General features: G+C 41.2%; 1 protein-coding gene across 4 annotated transcripts in view; it reads right to left on the reverse strand.

Moving 5' to 3' along the window:
* pdzd2 (PDZ domain containing 2) overlaps positions 1–18839 on the reverse strand; it is a 544030-nt gene that overhangs the window by 188331 nt on the left and 336860 nt on the right. For all 4 annotated transcript variants that reach the window (XM_072572501.1, XM_072572518.1, XM_072572511.1 and 1 more), the window contains 2 exons: positions 15376–15518; positions 8618–8750 (listed from right to left, as the gene is read on the reverse strand). In XM_072572501.1, the coding sequence (XP_072428602.1) occupies positions 8618–8750; positions 15376–15518 (276 nt within the window). The remainder of the gene's footprint in view (positions 1–8617; positions 8751–15375; positions 15519–18839) is intronic.

Here is an 18839-nt window from a genome sequence, read left to right on the forward strand (position 1 = left end):
AAAGACAAAGATTTCTCATCCCTGCATTCCCAGCTACTCAGATACCAAAGCAGTCCATGCCCAGATACATCAAGTCTGTTTGCAACACATATGATATTTAATGTCCATCTCTAACAAGAGGAAATCTAACCAGTGCCCCTTATACCCAATGGCATTACCATCACTCAATCCCCCACCTATCAAAGTTCTAGGCAGAGGTGGGGGTTTGTCCATGATCAGAAACTGATTAATTTTTTTCCTCTCTCCTTTTGTGTAGTTTTTCTTTTTACCTCCCATCCTCAGGCAACATTGGCAATGTCCAAGGTGAAAGTCAGTGTGGAGACCTGACCTCGGCATGGACTCAGACTTCCGGCCTCGGCGTGCAATCAGACTCCTGGCCTTGGCGTGCACTCAGACTCCGGGCCTCGGCGTGCACTCAGACTCCCAGCCTTGGCGTGCACTCAGACTCCCGGCCTCGGCGTGCACTCAGACTCCCGGCCTCGGCGTGCACTCAGACTCCCGGCCTCGGCGTGCACTCAGACCCCCGGCCTCGGCGTGCACTCAGACCCCCGGCCTCGGCGTGCACTCAGACTCCGGGCCTCGGCGTGCACTCAGACTCCCGGCCTCGGCGTGCACTCAGACTCCCGGCCTCGGCGTGCACTCAGACTCCCGGCCTCGGCGTGCACTCAGACTCCCGGCCTCGGCGTGCACTCAGACTCCCGGCCTCGGCGTGCACTCAGACTCCGGGCCTCGGCGTGCACTCAGACTCCCGGCCTCGGCGTGCACTCAGACTCCCGGCCTTGGCGTGCACTCAGACTCCCAGCACTCCTAGCCTTGAGGTGAAGCCTGGCACAATCTGGGTTGGAAGAAATTATTCTGAACTCTTATTGCTCTATTGTTCTAATTTATTGCTGGGCATTTTTTTCTTTATTTTTCTAATTTTTTTTCTCTGAGAATTTGTACTTAAGAATCAATACCTACATACCTCAGATGGCATTGCAAGTGGTGACTTCTTATCTTTTCATTGTACTCATGTGAGCACATGTAGCAATAAAGCTAATTCTTATTCTTCTTCTCTTCTATAAGTAAACACCACCTACAAATTTCCCTCCAAGATGTACACAATGCTGAGGTGGAACTCTATTGTCATTCCTTCATCATCGCTGGATCAAAATCTTGGAACTCCCTCCCTAACAGTTCTGTGGGTGTAGTTGTACCATATGGACTGCAGACATTCAAGTAGTTGGCTCACCACCACTTCCGCAAGAGAATTAAGGGTGGGCCACTTACCACATGAAGGAAAAAACAACCTTGGTGGTGCCTTGTAGTATCATGGATCTTCATTTAAGTTTACAAATGGAAAAAATCTTTTAAAATATGCTTTAAAATTATCTTGCTTTCTCAAGCTTTTCAGTTGGATAAGGCTGTACAAGCTGCTACTTTCAATTTAATCTTTGAAAGAGACAGCTTTCTGTTTAATAAATGGGAGGAATTCATAGATACAATCTCTTGAGGAATTGCAATCTCCGGGGGTAATGTTTTATAAAAGCCAGATCATGAATAGAATTAAATTTAATATTCAAGCCATGAATTAAACATTATTAAACATAAAACCATTATTCATCAGCACATCTTCAGATTTAAAGATGTTTTAATCATAGCATATTCGGATTAAGAATAATTCAACATTAATGAAAGGGCACTGATATAAAATGATGGCCACATGCAACATAATTTCCACTGATTAAGGTAATTACTAAGGCAATGAACTATCATATGAAACTTGCATATGAACACTGAGGAGTGGCAGATGGAGTTTAATTTGGATAAATGTGAGATTTTGCATTTTGGTAATACAAACAAGGACAGGACTTATACAATAAATGGTATGATAGTGTTGTGGAACAGAAAAACCAAGGGAGGTCAGGTACATAATTCTTTGAAATTTGCATCACAGGTAGACAGGGTGATTAAGAAGGCGTTTAGCATGCTTTCCTTCATTGCTCAGACCTTTGAGTATATAAGGTAAAAACAATGACTGCAGATGCTGGAAACCAGATTCTGGATTAGTGGTGCTGGAAAAGCACAGCAGTTCAGGCAGCATCCAAGTAGCTTCGAAATTGACGTTTCGGGCAAAAGCCCTTCATCAGGAATAAAAACTTTGAGTACATAAATTGGGACGCCATGTTGAGATTGTACAGAACATTGGTGAGGCCTCTTCTGGACAACTGTGTGCAGTTCTGGTCACGCAATTATAGGAAGAATATTATTAAACTGGAGAGGGCTCAGAAAAGATTTCCAGGATGTTGCCTGGAAAGATTGGGACTTTTTCCATTCCACAGGAGGTTGAGGGGTGACGTTACTGAGGTTTATAAAACCATGAGGGGCATAGATAAGGTGAATGACGAGGGTCTTTTCCCTAGGATAGGGAAGTTCAAAACTAGGGGGCAGATTTTTAAGGTGAGAGGAGAATGATTTCAAAGGGACTTGAGGGGCAACTTTTTTTTATATGGAGAGTGGTTCGTGTACTGAACTACCAGAGAAAGTGGTGAATGCAGGTACAGGTACAATGTTTGAAAGACACTTGAATAAGTTTATTAATAGGAAAGGTTTGGAGAGATATGGATCAAGCGCAGGCAAATGGGGCAAGTTTAGTTTGGGAACATGGTTGGCGTGGATCGATTGGACCGAAGAGTCTGTTTCCATGCTGTATGATTCCATGACTTCAATTTTTAACAAAAATTATTTATGGGATTAAAAGGTTACACACTATACCATCCACAGACAAAAGAACAAAGTTGTAATTATACAACTCCAGCACAATTATCATTAGATAACAACAGATTAAGAAAGCTATTCAGCCCATCTTTACACATCCATATGTTGAAATGCCTGCATCTGTATTGTTTCAAATAGGAGATTTAGGCTTCAGTTTATTAACTTGAACTCCTGGAAAGTGAGAAGCCCAAACAAGAATTCATATTTAAGATCAGATTCCTTGACTTCGATAATTAGGTGGCAACTCCATTATTGCTATAAGGCCAGGGTGGTAGATAGGAAACTAGATCGATCTTGGCCTCTTTTATCGAGCACTTCCTGTGTTCCTATACACTATAATTAGTCTGCCCTTCGAAAAACATTTTACAGGATTCCTACAAGTTGTTGTGGAGCAGTGAAAGTGACAGTGGTATGGTTTCATGAAAGGGATAAACGCATAACCATGATCAGCTCCTGGAATTTCTGCATTGGTGGTCCCAATTTCTTTCCATTACTTAAACTCAATCCTTCTGCCAAATTCAGACAAGAAGGCCTAGCAGCTTAAGAGTAACCCTGCTGGAGGCACTCTTATATCTGATGCTGAAATTCAGTGCAGATTCCTGGTGCTGACTTCAAAATTGGAACCAGCTTCAACATTAAATACAATGAAAGAAGATTTAAAACCAGTAGCAGGATTTGGATTGGAGTCAAGTGAAATTGTTGCTCTTTAATTAAAGTAAATAAGAAGACACCCAAACAAATGGTACACGCCATTTTCACAGGGCTTCTGCTATCCCATAAGAAGTTTTGGCAGGAGATATGGACAACATATTTAAAAATTCAAGGCAAAGATATTTCATGTTACCTTTGTGTGAAAATCCAATCATTGAGAGCTACTCCTGAGATTAAGGGCAGCATTATTTATAATGGATCAGATGCATAGTTATCTTACCTCCTCTAACAAGGTCTCTCTTCACCTAGGTACAACATAGGCACAAAGTAGCTCACATAAAAATACTTAATTAACCATTTATTTAAAGGGGTGGATATAAAGCTGAGTGAGGGGTTCCTATGGTGCAATGATATTATCTCTACTTCTGGGTCAGCCCCCCTGGGTTCAAGTCCCACCAGATCCAGAGGTGTGTAGTAGCAGGTGATTAGTAAATATCTATAAAATTGAGTGGAGTCAATAATAGCATCGACCCTCCCGCCTGATTTTCCACCAAGATTACCTTCATTCACAAATTCAGTAAGAAGAATGGGTGGAATTTAATGTCTCCAAACCTGAAGATAAGTTTCGAGGTAGGGTAGCCATTTGATCAGGAAGAAAGGATGGAGCACAACCTTCTGCCAGAGGTCAAAAGAAGCACTTAAGTAGCGACTTAATGGCCATTTATGTGCCTCATAGCACTGACACTTGTGTTCAACTTGCAGTGGTAGGGGATTTCCCAGGTGGAGAGACTCAGTGAACCCTGCTGCGTTTGTCCACAGTTCAGTAGGGCAGATTCTTTTAGGGTACACAGTGCCTGTAATTCAAGGGACAATGCACTGAGAATGGGGGCTGGGGGTCACTACCAAAAGCCAGCCTCCTTTTGCCCTTGCAGTTGACCTTTGTCCTGTCCATCGTGGCTCCTCTCAACCATGCCCTCCCCGCAATCCCAACCTGCCCAGGTTGACCTCTAAATGAGAATCCACTGGTAACTCACAAGTTAGGCCTGTGTGTCATACCAGTAGTGGCCAGAGCTCTCGGTGGTGTTGTTCATACTAGAGCTGTTTAAAATGTTGTCTTTTTTGAAATATGGGCTTTAAGTCAGCATTTTTGAACCTATCTTTAATTGACATAGAGAAGATCTTTTGAACTGTCTTGATGAAACACTGCAGTCCAGTAGTGAAGGTGAACACACAATGCTGTGAGGAAGTGTTGTATGTGCTGCCACTAACACCTTTTGGATATACATTCCTCAAAGGTCCATATTGTTTGGTTTAAATAAAGATTAGTCTGGGCAAATTAGAGGAATTTCTTGTAGTAAACAAAATATAGGTGATTTCATCTCTGCAACAATTTATGCATTAAAGGGATTTGGTATAGATAATTACAGTATAGATGATTAGACTGTTAGGAGGGCATGGCTTTTGATCTCTCCTTCAAGATTCTTAGTCACTCTCCACTTCTCATCACAGTGAGTGATACTTATGATACTTAATCTGTATAAACCCTTTCAGGCTTATACACATCTCCCTCCAAACTTCATTTTTTCTTATTATATTTGGCTATACATTGACTGATGTCATTACATTTACTACTATTCCATCTATCCCTAAGTCATTAACTTATAAATTCAGGCAACCTGGAGATTTTATTATTCTCCATAAACATGTTCTTTTGGTCTTAGTAGCACTGTTGTTAGGTAAAAGATAGTTTCCTGGGACTACCTCGCAATTGATCTGTAGTTTTCTCTGAATTGGTGAACTGAACTGCAATCTCCTACATTTCTTTCATAGATGGCATTATCACTGCTACTGATGGCAATCTTTTCTTCACAATACCCTGAATCATTGAGTTTTTGTTCATCTCTTCTCAGTGGTGGTTTCTATCTAGATGTATGCAACACATCTTCAACTGGTGTCAGCGAGTTTTTCTTCTCAAATTGCCTGCAGATCTGTGTTTGTGAAGAGAAAGCTATTATTTCAATTTTAATTAGTTTGGACTTTGTTATTTGCCATCAGTGACTGAACTATTGATGAAATCAACATATTCACTTCTTCAATTGTGCTAATTGAAGATTCTGTCTTGCTTATTCATAATGGATTCTTCTTTGAAAGGTGAAAGGACGTCAGATATTCAACTTGAGCTTGACCTTCCTTAGTCATCTCAACATCTGACATATGTGTCTAGTATCATAACCTGTTGATCACTGTGCCGTGTTGCAATCGGATTCAATTCATTTGAACATTTGTCAATTTTTTTCAAGGAGAGTATATTATTCTTTGGCTGTGTCTTTGACTGGTTGTTTCTTGACCTTTTGCAGTTTAACCTTTTCTGCCTTTTGAGTGAGTGTGATGGATGTTAATTCTACTCAGGATCGAGAATCCTTGGTTGGGAAGTATGTATAGGCTTTCTGGTATTTCCTGTCCATAATACTGGAGAATTGCTTATCACATTTCTTTATTAATGAGTGCAATGCCGCCTGGTTTATGCAGTCACACATCTATTAGCTGTAAATAGTGTTTTCTCAACCAAGGCTTGCTAATATGATAATGTGACACTTGATTTGGTGTAACTTGAAATATGTGAGATCCCTGCTGATTTAAGTAACAACTTGACAAAATGCAAGGTCTGGGTCACCTATTTCCCATCAAAAATCTTTGGGTTTATACTTTGCTGGGGGCTGCTGTATTTCATGCATCTATTTGTGTAGGTAGCTATTTGGATCTTTGTTTTTCTGTAGTCACCTCAGAACTGCAGATTTCTTCTGTTCCAGCATTTCTTACCGTGGCTGAAATATATTCTGTTGTTGTTTGAACTATGCTTCATCGTTACCACAAGGTATTCTCCTCTAGCATTCATCAGATCTCTACTAACGATCTTCTCAGCAATACTTACACTGCTGTATCAGTAGGGAGATCAGTCTTCAAATCCCATCGGGATTTCCTTTTTAGATTATCATGCTTTATGCTAAAGCTAAAACAAATCTTCAGATCTACTGCTGCCACTTTATTTTCTATGCTGCCTCCAATCCAATCCTCATGTGTCTGTGGAGTCTCCTAAGGATGAGTATAGCCACTTTTTAGATTAGATTCAATTAGAAGACTCTCTTGTAGTAAACGGCTTGCTTGGTGGCTCAGTGGTTAGCACTGCAGACTCACAGCGCCAGGGAACTGGGTTCAATTCCAGCCTCGGGCGACTGCTGTGTGGAGTTTGCACATTCGCCCCGTATCTGCAAGGGTTTCCTCCAGGTGCTCTGGTTTCCTCCCACAGTCCAAAGATGTGCAGGTCAGTTGGATTGACTGTACTAAATTTCCCATAGTGTTAGGTGCATTAGTCAGAGGGAAATGGGTCTGGGTGAGTTACTCTTTGGAGGGTCGGTATGGACTTGTTGGGCCAAATGGCCTGTTTCCACACTGTAGGGAATCTAATCTAAACAAAATACAGGTCATTGCGTTTCTGTAACAATGTAGATATTACACAGATATGGTACATGTTATTAGAGACTGTTAGATCTAAGGTAACACTCATTCAAGATCCTGAGTTACTTTCTCCACTAGTCCTCATGACATTATCACAGTGGGTGATGGATGTAGGTTTGCTCACTGAGCTGGAAGGCTTGTTTTCAGACATTTCATCACCATACTAGGTAACATCATCAGTGAGCCTCTGATGAAGCACTGGTGGTATGGCCCACATTTTATTTGTGTTTAGGTTTCCTTGGTTTGGTGATGTTATTTCCTGTGATGTCAGTTCCTGTTTGTTGTCTCCAGGGCTAGTTAATGGGATCCAAGTCAATGTATTTGTCAATAGAGCTCTGGTTGGAATGCAATGCTTCTAGGAATTCTCGTGCAGGTCTCTATTTGGTTTGCCTTAGAATGAATGTGTTGTCCCAGTTTAAGTGGTGTCATTGCTCATCTGTATGTAAAGATACTAGTGAGAGTAGGTCATGTCTTTTTGTGGCTAGTTGAATTCATGTATCTGGTGGCTAGTTTTCTGCCTGTAGTGTTTGTTACAGTTCTTGCAAGGTATTTTGTAAATGACATTTGTTTTGCTTATTGTCTGTGTAGGGTCTTTCAAGTTCATTAGCTGCTGTTTTAGTGTGTTGGTGGGATACCAAGAGGTCTGAGTAGTCTGGCAGTCATTTCCAAGATGTCTTTGATGTAGGGGAGAATAACTAGGGTTTCTGACAGGAAAAGACAGAAAACTAGGCACCAGGATACATGAACATCAACTAGCCACAAAAACACATAAGGAAGGACACCACTTTGACTGGGACAACACATCCATCCTAGGACAAGCCAAACAGAGACATGCACGAAAATTCCTAGAAGTATGGTATTCCAACCGAAACTCTATCAACAAATACATTAACTTGGATCCCATTTACCACCCTCTGAGAAAAAGAACAGGAAATGACATCACCACTGGAAATAACATCACCAACCCAAGAAAACCTAAACACATAAATAAAAAGCCACCAGTGTTTCACTGGAGGCTCACTGATGATGTTACCTAGTATGGTGAGGGACGTCTGAAAACTAACCTTCCAGCTCAGTGAGCAAACCTACCTCCAGAACCTCAACTTGAGCTGTAAATCTTCTCAAAACTCGCTAACAGTGAGTGGTGCTTATGGCACTCAATCTGTATTAGCTCTTTCAGATCCAAATGCCTGAAAGCAGTACTAGGATTTTGACCCAGTGATGGGAAGGACCAGCGAAATATTTCCAAATCAGGTTAGTGTGTGTCTTGGAGGGAAACTTGCCAGGGGTGTTGTTTCCATTTGTTTCCTGCACTTAACTTTTTGATTAGCCACCCTACTGTTTGCACGGGAGGCCTGACAGTGTCCAGTTAACTAATTATGCAGGTCCTCCAAGAAATAAGCAACATGGGGTTTTCCAACAAGTCATAGAGTCATAGACTCCTACAGCATGGAAACAGGCCCTTTGGTCCAAACTTGTCCATGCTGACCAAAATGTCCATCCACGCTAACCCCATTTCCCTACACTTGGCCCATACTCTCAAACCCTTCCCATCCATGTATTTGTCCAAATACCTTTTCAGGGATAAAGTTAAATTCTGCTCAACATCTGCTACACTTAGAATCATGCTTTTGGTCAGGGAGAAAAGGCAGAAAACTAAAACAAAAACTTCCAAGTGAAAAGGAGCACCTACCCTGCTTGCAACAATCAGCTGTACAAGTCCTGCTGCTGATCGAAGTAGTGCAACTGCCTCTTGGTGAGAGAGTCCAACCAGTGACTGTCCATTAATCATTAGCAGTTCATCACCAGATTTCAGTCTCCCATCCCTGGTAGAAGAACAGGGTCAAACCATCAAACAAGTAATCAGGCTGGACAGTGACTTTTAACGAGTAGACATCATGCATAACATGCTGATATTACAAAATTACATTACTTCAGTGTACTTTGGATATACTGAGGTGTGAAAATTGGTATGACAATGAGCATTGTGCTGAATACACAATCCAGATTCACCAAAATCTGGATGGTTTAGATTCATTCTCTAAACCTTAAAAATCCAAATGTATCAGCTCTACCTTTTGGAACCTTTTGCTTTAAATGGAATAGTGTGAATAATACTGAAATTACAGCATCACACCTACCACTCCACATGTACCTCACAAAAATATTGTCTGGTGACTGGATGCATCTGTTGTTGCAAACAAAGTGTTAGAGATGATTTCATTTAGCACATTTTTTTTTAAATTGGAGAGTTGATCTGGCCTGGTAACTGAATGGGGAAAGGAGATGCAGGCTCAGGTTGGGTAATTAATTCCTCAATCTCTGGGGAGTAAGCTTGTTGGATGGAGTTGGTTCCATCAAGCGTGTTGGCTCTTAGGTCAGACATACATCTTTCCCTTCTTTAGTATTCTAATAATGGCATGCAAAATTTCAATTGAGTGTGAAGGGCATATTGTGGTGACACTATGACTTTAAGTGATGCATTTTGTCCTTTATTTAATGAAGAGAGGTTGAGACAGGTATTGAGCAGTCTGTTCCAAGCCAATAAAGTAAACAGCTTGTGAGGCCTTGGGTTTTTTTTAAGTTGGAACAATAGGAGCAGCATGAAGGCATGGGGTCAAGCTCCCACACAAACAGCATTTTAGTTTAACTTTCTGTAGTTGTTGATGTTTGGAAGCTGCTATTCATCTCTCCCTGCTACAGCAAAACGCTTGAGTTCTGAGTTTTCTCTTAATGTCCTTTCCTCCTGCACTGGAGAAGTGCATTTGAGACAATCTATTTTACTGAATTTGCCTTTGCCAAGGGTGTGTTTATGAGATGTTACTATATTGGAACAGTGCTGTTTCATAGTTAAATAATCTATTATTCTGTTAAGTTTTCCAGTAAAGTTATTTCAATTCATCTTTCTTTTGTTTGTATTATAACTTTAATGTAAGAATAAAATGAGTCTTAAGCTTCAAGCCTGGTAGTTTGACCAAATGAATTGTATCCAAAACACAATGCTTTATAGTTGCCTTGAAAAGTAAGAAAACGTTGGGGTCTAGGCTATCTTCTTAATATATTTTGAGGGGTTTTGGTCTGATCCATAACAATATAATGTTTCATAGTTTCTACCCTTTGTTTTGGTAGGATTTTTCAGCTGACAGAAGGAATTCTAGTAAATGACATGGACTTCTAAATCCTTAGTTGCAACATTTTTATTTTGAACAGCTGGTGCATAAAACGTGACATGGATGGTTGGAAGATGATTGCAGAGAATCAGAAAGACAGAAAAAGGGACTGTTGTGTAGAGATGAAATTTAAGAGGAGTGATTGCTGACTATAGTCCAATTATGAGGAGGGAAACAGATTATATTGGAGGGGGCAGAGACCAGGAAGTTGACTGGAGTCAGGGGAAACAGTCCTGTTTTTCCTGGCTGACAAGCAGTGTTGAGAATAAACACTATTCCATTCAGCAGCCCTCACTAAGCTTCTTGGGGCCCTATAAACCTATTTGCTTATGCTTTAAAGATGAACGTAATATCGTAACTGAGACCTACACAACACTCAAACCTGTGCTCCAGATCTGGAAACTTCCACACAGCCAGAACTAAAACCCCAATTAATAGATTTCAGGTGTGTTGGGTTTAAAAAAATTAACATTCCATCCTCTCCAACCCAATTCAGATACTCAGTGGATTCACCACTGTTGAAAGGCATATTGGTGAGGGTCTACCTTTCCAGCCTGACCAGAATTAGTACTGTAGCTGTTCCTTTCCAGTGTGTTGCATACACATGGAAGGAGGAGACACAGAGCCCACACTTCAAATGAATCATCCTCCTCTCTACCCATGTTGCCACCATTTAATGGTTCCACTTTATAAAAGGTGGTGATAAGGTCCAGAAAGCCGGCAAGGGTCAAGACTTGGAGTTTCTACAATGGAGGAGTAGGAATCTGAAGCAGCCTCTTCTTCCATTCAACACCAGACACTTAGCTGCTGAATAATTCATTCTCAGATGAATCCTTCAGTGGATGCCTTGTACCTAGACATTTCTGTTCTCATCACCTCTTCTGCTACCGCATCACAGGGGTGGCACGGTGGCTCAGTGGTTAGCACTGCTGCCTCACAGCACCAGGGTCCAAGGTTCAATTCCAACCTCGGGCGATTGTCTGTGTGGAGTTTGCACATCCTCCCCGTGTCTGCATGGATTTCCTCCAGGTGCTCCGGTTTCCTCCCACAGTCCAAAGATGTGCAGGTCAGATGGGTTGGCCATGCTAAATTGCCTGTAGTGTTAAGTGAATTAATAGGAGGGAAATGGGTCTGCATGGGATATTCTTCAGAGGATCGGTGTGGACGTGTTGAGGCAAAGGGGCTGTTTCCACACTGCAGGCAATCTAATCAGTGCATTTTCACATATAATGCTAGGCTACCTTCTCATAGTGGGAATCCAACACCAATCTCTACATTTGCAATGAATCAAGTCACAGAAAACTGATTGAGACCAGGATGTAAATGAAGATATGGACAAATGCACCAGCATGACAAGGAGACCATTCCCACATTAAGTCTGCAAATCTGACAGGTTTGTATATTCACATAATATTTATCCTTAAGTTAAATAGTTCCAAACTATATATCTTTATAGAGCTCCTCCACTTGACAAGACTGGGTATATAGTTGCACTTTCATTGCATTCACTCGCTTTCTGTAAGTGCTCAGTGAGATACAAGGGACTGATAAAGAAACTAATCACTTTTTGCTTGAGAAACTAATATTTAAGTCGAGGACTTTGCCGATGGTCAAACATTATCAGAATGTGGAGTTATAGCCATGAATGGCAAAGTAGGTTTGAGAGACCAAATGGCCTACCCCTGCTCCTATTTCTGAAGTACGTATGTCTGAATTGTATTTCTTATGTACATCCAATTAATCAGTCTTATGAAACATAACAATGCCAATCGACACAAATGAATGCTCACATAGGCGGCTATGCTCACACCCCATGAATGAATTTAAAAATAAGCTCATCAGAAAATTCAGATACATTGTACTTACTTACGGCGACTGAAAAAAAATTAGATCACAATTTGTTTTTTTTAAAACAGTTTCTAATTAATTAAACATCTGCAATCTAACATTTTTCAGAATGAAAATTGTATCAGACTAATAAAGATAATTTGATTCAATTGCCATGTGTTCTATTGTCAGCCTTATCATTGACAGAAAGCACTCAGTACTGTTCCTACCATTATCCAGGTTACCAGGTTACATTACCAATTCAAAACTAGAATTTGTGACTTTGTGTCAAACCAGAAGCAACTAATAGTCATAAGATAGCAGAGGTGCCAAATGCATCAAGAAGAGACATTAAGACGACGGAATATTAATATGAACTGAAATGGTGTGATGCACAGTGTTAGAACCACATTTTGGCAACTGTACTAAAGATGCCAACATTTTGGATCAAGCGTTATTTATTGTCTGGCTCCAACAACTATTTCCTCTGGATGTACTCCTGTTTCACCCCACTAATTGGATACTTGTGTTTCAAAAACCAGTTAGTCTCTTAAAGTCTTAGTTATGACTTTCATGTTGCTGTTTGTTTTATTGCCAAGAAAAGGACAAGCATTTCACAAAGGTCAATGCAAGCTTATTAAATGATTTCCTGTTTGAATTGAAGGGCAGTGTAGCTTTCTGGGTCACATTTCACAACTACAATCTAATCAAATAATCTACTGTTTACCTCTTCGAGCTCAGACAAGAAGCAAGACCGCAGTGGGTTGCAAACCTGAAAGGGAAAAGGTACTGAACAATGTTATCATCTAATTCAGGCTGACATTACAGTGCTAGTGCTATGAGAATTGCTGAACTATCAGAAGTGATGCCTTTTCGATGAGAACTTGAACTGGTAAACAAAAAGGGTCCAATAAAACAAATAGAAATCCCAGGCATCATTTACCCTTCAGCTAACATCACTAAAACAGGTTATCTGCTTAGTTACCTCATTTGCAGGATTTGCTAAGCACAAATAAACTGGCACTTTTTTTTCCATAATAATGACAACAACTTCAAAGGCTCCCTTTGCTTGCGAAAGGCCTTGTGATAGCCTGCAATTATGACAGGTTCTTTTTAAATATGAAAGTTTCTTCCTTTAAAACTAGCACCATTAATTGGTGTACAAATAGGTGTAGACCTCTGGATCATAAATGTATCCACCGCATGCCCGCACCCTCCCCCCCCCGCCCCCCACCGACCACGATATGAGTTGAGATGCCACAGAAGTCCCAATGCAATGACTCAACAGGAACTGGAGGTTTCAACTTCTAATGGACAAATCTCCCAGCTCCCCAAGATTTTCTGAAACTGTCTCCGAGTAATTTGATTTACTTATCTGTATTGTTACTCAGGAAAGTGTAGACAGACAAGTCCTGATCCTATTCTTGGGCAACTATACAACTAACCTTCGACTGACTCCCCCTCATGAACACTAAATTCCACCACAGGCCCACCCTGAAAACTCCCCATGACACTCCAGATTCTCACTGACCAACCCATCCCTAAATCTCAATATGCCCATGTTCCCACCTACTCCCCCAGGAAGCAATAACCCTCAGCTGCTCTTGGCCTTGTGGTACCCCCAGCTACCCCTTATCAAACAGCCTGTCCAAACCTAGAACAGTGACACTGACTTCCAACTCCTTCCTGATCCAAGTTCACCACCTAAGGACCCTCCTTCCCTGCTGATCTCTCGACTTCCCCACCTAACTTGACCTGATCTGAACCATCAGCCTGATCCCTGACCTCCAACAGTGAAGTAGGAAGCAGGTCCCAAGGCTGCCTTTACTAGTAGAGGTAAAAACAATGACTGCAGATGCTGAAAATCAAATACTGGATTAGTGGTGCTGGAAGAGCACAGCAGTTCAGGCAGCATCCAACAAGCAGTGAAATCAACGTTTCGGGCAAAAGCCCTTCCTGATGAAGGGCTTTTGCCCGAAACGTTGATTTCGCTGCTTGTTGGATGCTGCCTGAACTGCTGTGCTCTTCCAGCACCACTAATCCAGTATTTACTAGTAGAGGGACTGATTTGGCATGTAAATTAACCAGCTGCTAGTCCTCCACTTAGTTATAGACAGTAGGCTGGCTCAACAAGAGGGCCAACAGACCTGAAATTTCAGCAGTGTCACCAGAAGATACTGTTGCTGCTGAAGAATGTGCCTCAAGAGTTTGGATAGGTAAGTTTTCAAAAAAGCATAAGAAATTCAGGGGGCTACGGGTTGAACAGGAAACTCATATGGGAACTGCAATGGAACAGGAGGGACTACCTTCTCAGCCTCAAATTCTAGTTTATATCCAACTGTGCAGCTTTTGTGGCTTGATAACCCTGAGTGAAGCTATGGTCTGATAACAGAGATTATGGAAGGATTGCCTTCATCAGGTTTGTACCATGACCATTCTGAAAGACACATGATTCTTTGTAAACATGTATCTATTGTAGCAAAGTGTATAGAGTTTGATCTATTTTATTTCCATAGTAATGAATGGATATAATACATCTGGACTTTTCAGAGTGCATTTCTGTCAACAATGATCTTGCATTATCTTTATTTCAACATATTGATTATTCTGATGTACATAAAAATTACAATTCAGAGGGAGGTCATTCAGTCCTTCTCATTGGGAAGTTCAGTCTCTGCTTTGATGGTTCTTTGAGTTACAGGGAGGCTGCCTCTATTATTGTGGCAATCTTTCAATCTGATCGTGTTCACGATGCTGTCAGCAGAATTGCAGTGACCTAGTAAAATGATCTCTACAAGGGTTTTTAATTATGTTCATCGTCCACCCGCCTCCATCAACCAGTTCCCCACGCTGCAATCAGTCCCCTCACTCCAGTAGCAGCGCATCAGGGAGTTATCCTGACACAATTCCCACTATTTTATCATCTCCCACTCCTCCCCGCTGGTAAAATTCTACCTAGGAAGGTGTTAAAATTATATAAAATGGGAAGAACTGCAGATGCTGTAAATCAGAAACAAAAACAGAAATTGCTAGAAAAGCTCAGCAGGTCTGGCAGAATCTGTGGAGAGAAATCAGAGTTAACATTTTGGGTCCAGTGATCCTTCCTCAGAACTGGCAGGGTGGTGGCTTGATTGGTGGAGGTAAGAGGATGAAGAACATAATTACAGGCTTTGATCGAGATCATTTTACCAGGCCACAGGTATTTTGCTGAGGAAGGGTCATTGGACCTGAAGCATTAACTCTGATTTCTCTGCACAGATGCTTTTCCAGCTATTTCTGTTTTTATGTCAAATTATTTAACCAAACTGGAGCTGTAATAAAATGCAAAACTAGCTTTGATATGAAGTTCTTGATTATTTCGTGCGTATTTCAGAACGGGTAACTACTAAGTAACACTGGGTCATTTTGTGAAGCATAGTGACATATTTGCCATTGTCCTGATACTAAAGCTTACCTTTGTGCTGCTCCTCCTTCTTCAACACATGTAACGATGATGCCATGGGGTGAACGTTTGGATCCCCGACCTCCTGTAATCTGAATACCAAGTCCATCTGAACCTTTCACCATATGCATCTTCCATATTTGGCAACCTTCCCTCTGGAGAGAGAGGAATTAAACAAAAGTGTTGGCAATTCATAATTATCCATTGCAATTGTTTTTCTAAAATAACAAATATGTTGTGAATCAGTGTTAGTGTCTGCCATTTTTGCATCTTGCCCACAGATGATGCCGTGAAGAAGGTATGGACATTTTGGAGATTGAGACCCAGAGGCTAGTTCACTGGACAGAAGGTCATTGGCACATGGCCATCATCCATCCAATTAACATGACCATGGTAGTGCAGGTATCATTGGCTTAGCAATAAGTGTATGCTGATGATATGTGCAACCTCCAGGAATTCTGAACTGGTGATATTATTCTACCAAGAGATTGTAAAAATATGTTTCAAACAGCGGGAACTTGTTAAACACTATATTAACAGCCCAGCCTGTTTCATTAATATTCAGCTTTCCACCTTATCAAACTCACCAATCAAGCTAGACATTTAGAAAACTCAATGTGGATGTCAGAGCAAGTACGTGGCAAATTTGTGCTTGCTCCAGGGGCTCAGAATCAGTTAGCTAGCCACTCAGGGAGGTTAGAGTCGGGATGCTCTCCACGTCAGGAGTAAGGAGCTGAAAATTGGACAGCCCACCATCCATTTTGACTCTTTCTGACCTATCCTGGGCTGTTTCCCTCCTGGAATGAGGGAAGGGCAGGTATTAAGGGAGATGAAAGTGAGTGGCACAGCTGTGAGTTTCAGTGCAGATACGAGGAGTTCCAAGCGGGTGAGTAGGCAATGCAGAGGGCATGCAGGATTAGTGGTACAGGGATTGGGGTGGGAAACAGTGAGGAAGGGAAGATGTTGGAGGTGATAGTGGAAGTGATAGAGCATGAGTCTTGGTGGGAGTTGGTACAGCAGCAAAGTTGCAATAATTGTGAGGTATTGGAGAGAAGATGCTGGTACTTGTGCTAGTGGGGTGGAGAAAAATCACTGGCCTTCTTCTTACACTACTGTGCATCCCACCAGATGGCTAAGACTGTTTTAGTCTGGATGGCAGCCTCGGACCAAGCTGGCACAGTATAGTGCTGCACCTTTCACTGCTGGTCCTCGGTGACGAAGGAATTCTGACATCGTAACACCCATCCAGCAGGACCTCCAGGTCCCTGTCTGCTCAGCAGGGAGTCAATACCCCCTGTCTGCAATGTCTGGGCCAAATGCCAGGAACTATGAGGGCAAACTCAGACCTGCAAGTGTTTGTCTTGGTGCCCAAAAAGCTTTTAAAAATGGTGCAGAGACAAGAAATGGTGGTAAATTCTGGGATATCTGTGGATTGGTGAGTTATTTTGTGAACGGAGTGTGGTAGAAGAGATTCAGAACTGGATGTGACACAGCACGGTAGGTAATTAACATGGCAACAAAACCCTAGGGCTCTCGACAAAAATACTCCAAAACTTTGAGGCAACTCAAACTTAGCCAAACAAGTATAGGATGTAGCCCTTTGTGATTGACTTACAATATGCCAATATTTTGGTCAAAAAATATACTGGGGATCTTTTTGAACTGATTAAGCATACCTTGATAAATGAGACCAGTATTCCATTGAGACTAATCCTCTATTTTTTGCTACTTTACTATCTTCATATAAAATGTTAGCAGTCAAGATATAGAGTATACAAACAAACATTTCATTATATGCTACAGTTTTAAGCAGAGTTATTCCAATGACTGCAAATTTAAGTAAAAAGTCAACCGTATTGTCTTGTGAGAAATGATCCATTCATCTTACTGAAGAGCTATTCTAAGTAGCAATTTAATTGGAAAATAGAGTTTTCTGTTGTGAACAAGCAGCCAATGTGGGGGATCTCAGAATGTGGGAAAATTCTTTCTATAACAAATATTACCATTAAAAGATTTACAATGTTTGTAAGTGTGACAGTATCATTTAAATTGAGAAGCATCTATGTAAACTCTCCATATTTAAAATGTTTTGACTGTAAAGGCTGAAAAATTGCATTAAAAGAATCATCAGCTAAAAAATAGTAAATGGATTTTTAACCATACTGTGCTATTTCCAACAGTGGAACAGGAAATGGTTTGTTTACTTGCTTTTTTCAGATTGCCAAGAGATTCCAATTCAAGTTTAAAATGCTAGCAATGTGCGCCAGAGGCAGGTTTGGTAGTTAGTTGGGGAGACTTTTCAGCTCAATGTTCAGTTCATGTGAAGCTCTCTGTCAGCTGAAAACATTACAGCTCTGAACAGGCTATTAAAGAGCTTCCTGAATGAACAGGGAGGTTCTGCATCATAGCCATAATTTTACTGACCAACTCCACAGCACTGACAAGATTTGCTGACAGCACATAGGTGGGATGGTATTTTTCAAATTTAAATCTCATTTGTAAATATTACACATTATGTTAGTTTCAAATTATTCAAGTTATACCGTGGTCATTTGTTGAGGTTAGTTTAATCAGAGCTAAATGGACTAACACACCTCAAGACTGATGGACTGAGAACAAAAAAATGCCAGAGAACACAGTGGGCCAGGCAGCATCCATGGAGAGAAAGCAAGCTAAGATTTTGAGTCTGGATGACTCTTCATCAGACTTGAAACATTCGCTTGCTTTCTCTCTATGGATGCTGCCTGACTCGCTGTGGGCTCCAGCTGTTGCTTTCAGTTCAGATTCCAGCATCTGCAGTAATTTGCTTTTTTATGGTTGATGGTTACAGGGGCCTGGGGCATTTCATTCAGGTGGAAAAAACTTTGTTTTTGTGCTCATTTTTTTTTTAACCTATTTTTCTAATCAACCCGTTCAGAGATGTTACTCTGGAGCAGGTGGGACATGAACTCATTCCTGAAGAAGGGTTTATGCCTGAAACGCGATTTTCCTGCTCCTCGGATGCTGCCTGGCCTGCTGTGTTTTTCCAGCACCACATTTTTCAACTATGGACTCCCAGTCCAGGGGTAGAGATACTACCACTGCATCGCAAGAGCCCCTTATTCTTCATTTATTGAACATTCACATTAGTATCCACTCTCCATTGGATGTACACTCCACTCTATAGGACAAAGCTGGACTTGAATGCTCCCTTCTACACATTGTAAAGGACATTGTTGAAGCTCACTTTCAGTAGATGAACTCAAAGCAGATGAAATATTGCATATGAACTCAAAGCCCTGTAAAGAATCTGCCAGATAATAATCTGAGATGGGTTTACATGTGAGCATTATTATCACAGTCCTTTATGCACTTAATTTTCTTATCTTGATTGTTCCAACTAACCATCACAACCTCCAGATTTCCAAAACCTTCCTACTTGCCTCCTCCATGTCTCTGAGCCCAATCTCTGCCTATTTATCCAAACTTTTTCCACT

The sequence above is a fragment of the Chiloscyllium punctatum genome, chromosome 1 (assembly GCF_047496795.1).
Source record: "Chiloscyllium punctatum isolate Juve2018m chromosome 1, sChiPun1.3, whole genome shotgun sequence".
In the NCBI taxonomy this organism is placed as follows: Eukaryota; Metazoa; Chordata; class Chondrichthyes; order Orectolobiformes; family Hemiscylliidae; genus Chiloscyllium; species Chiloscyllium punctatum.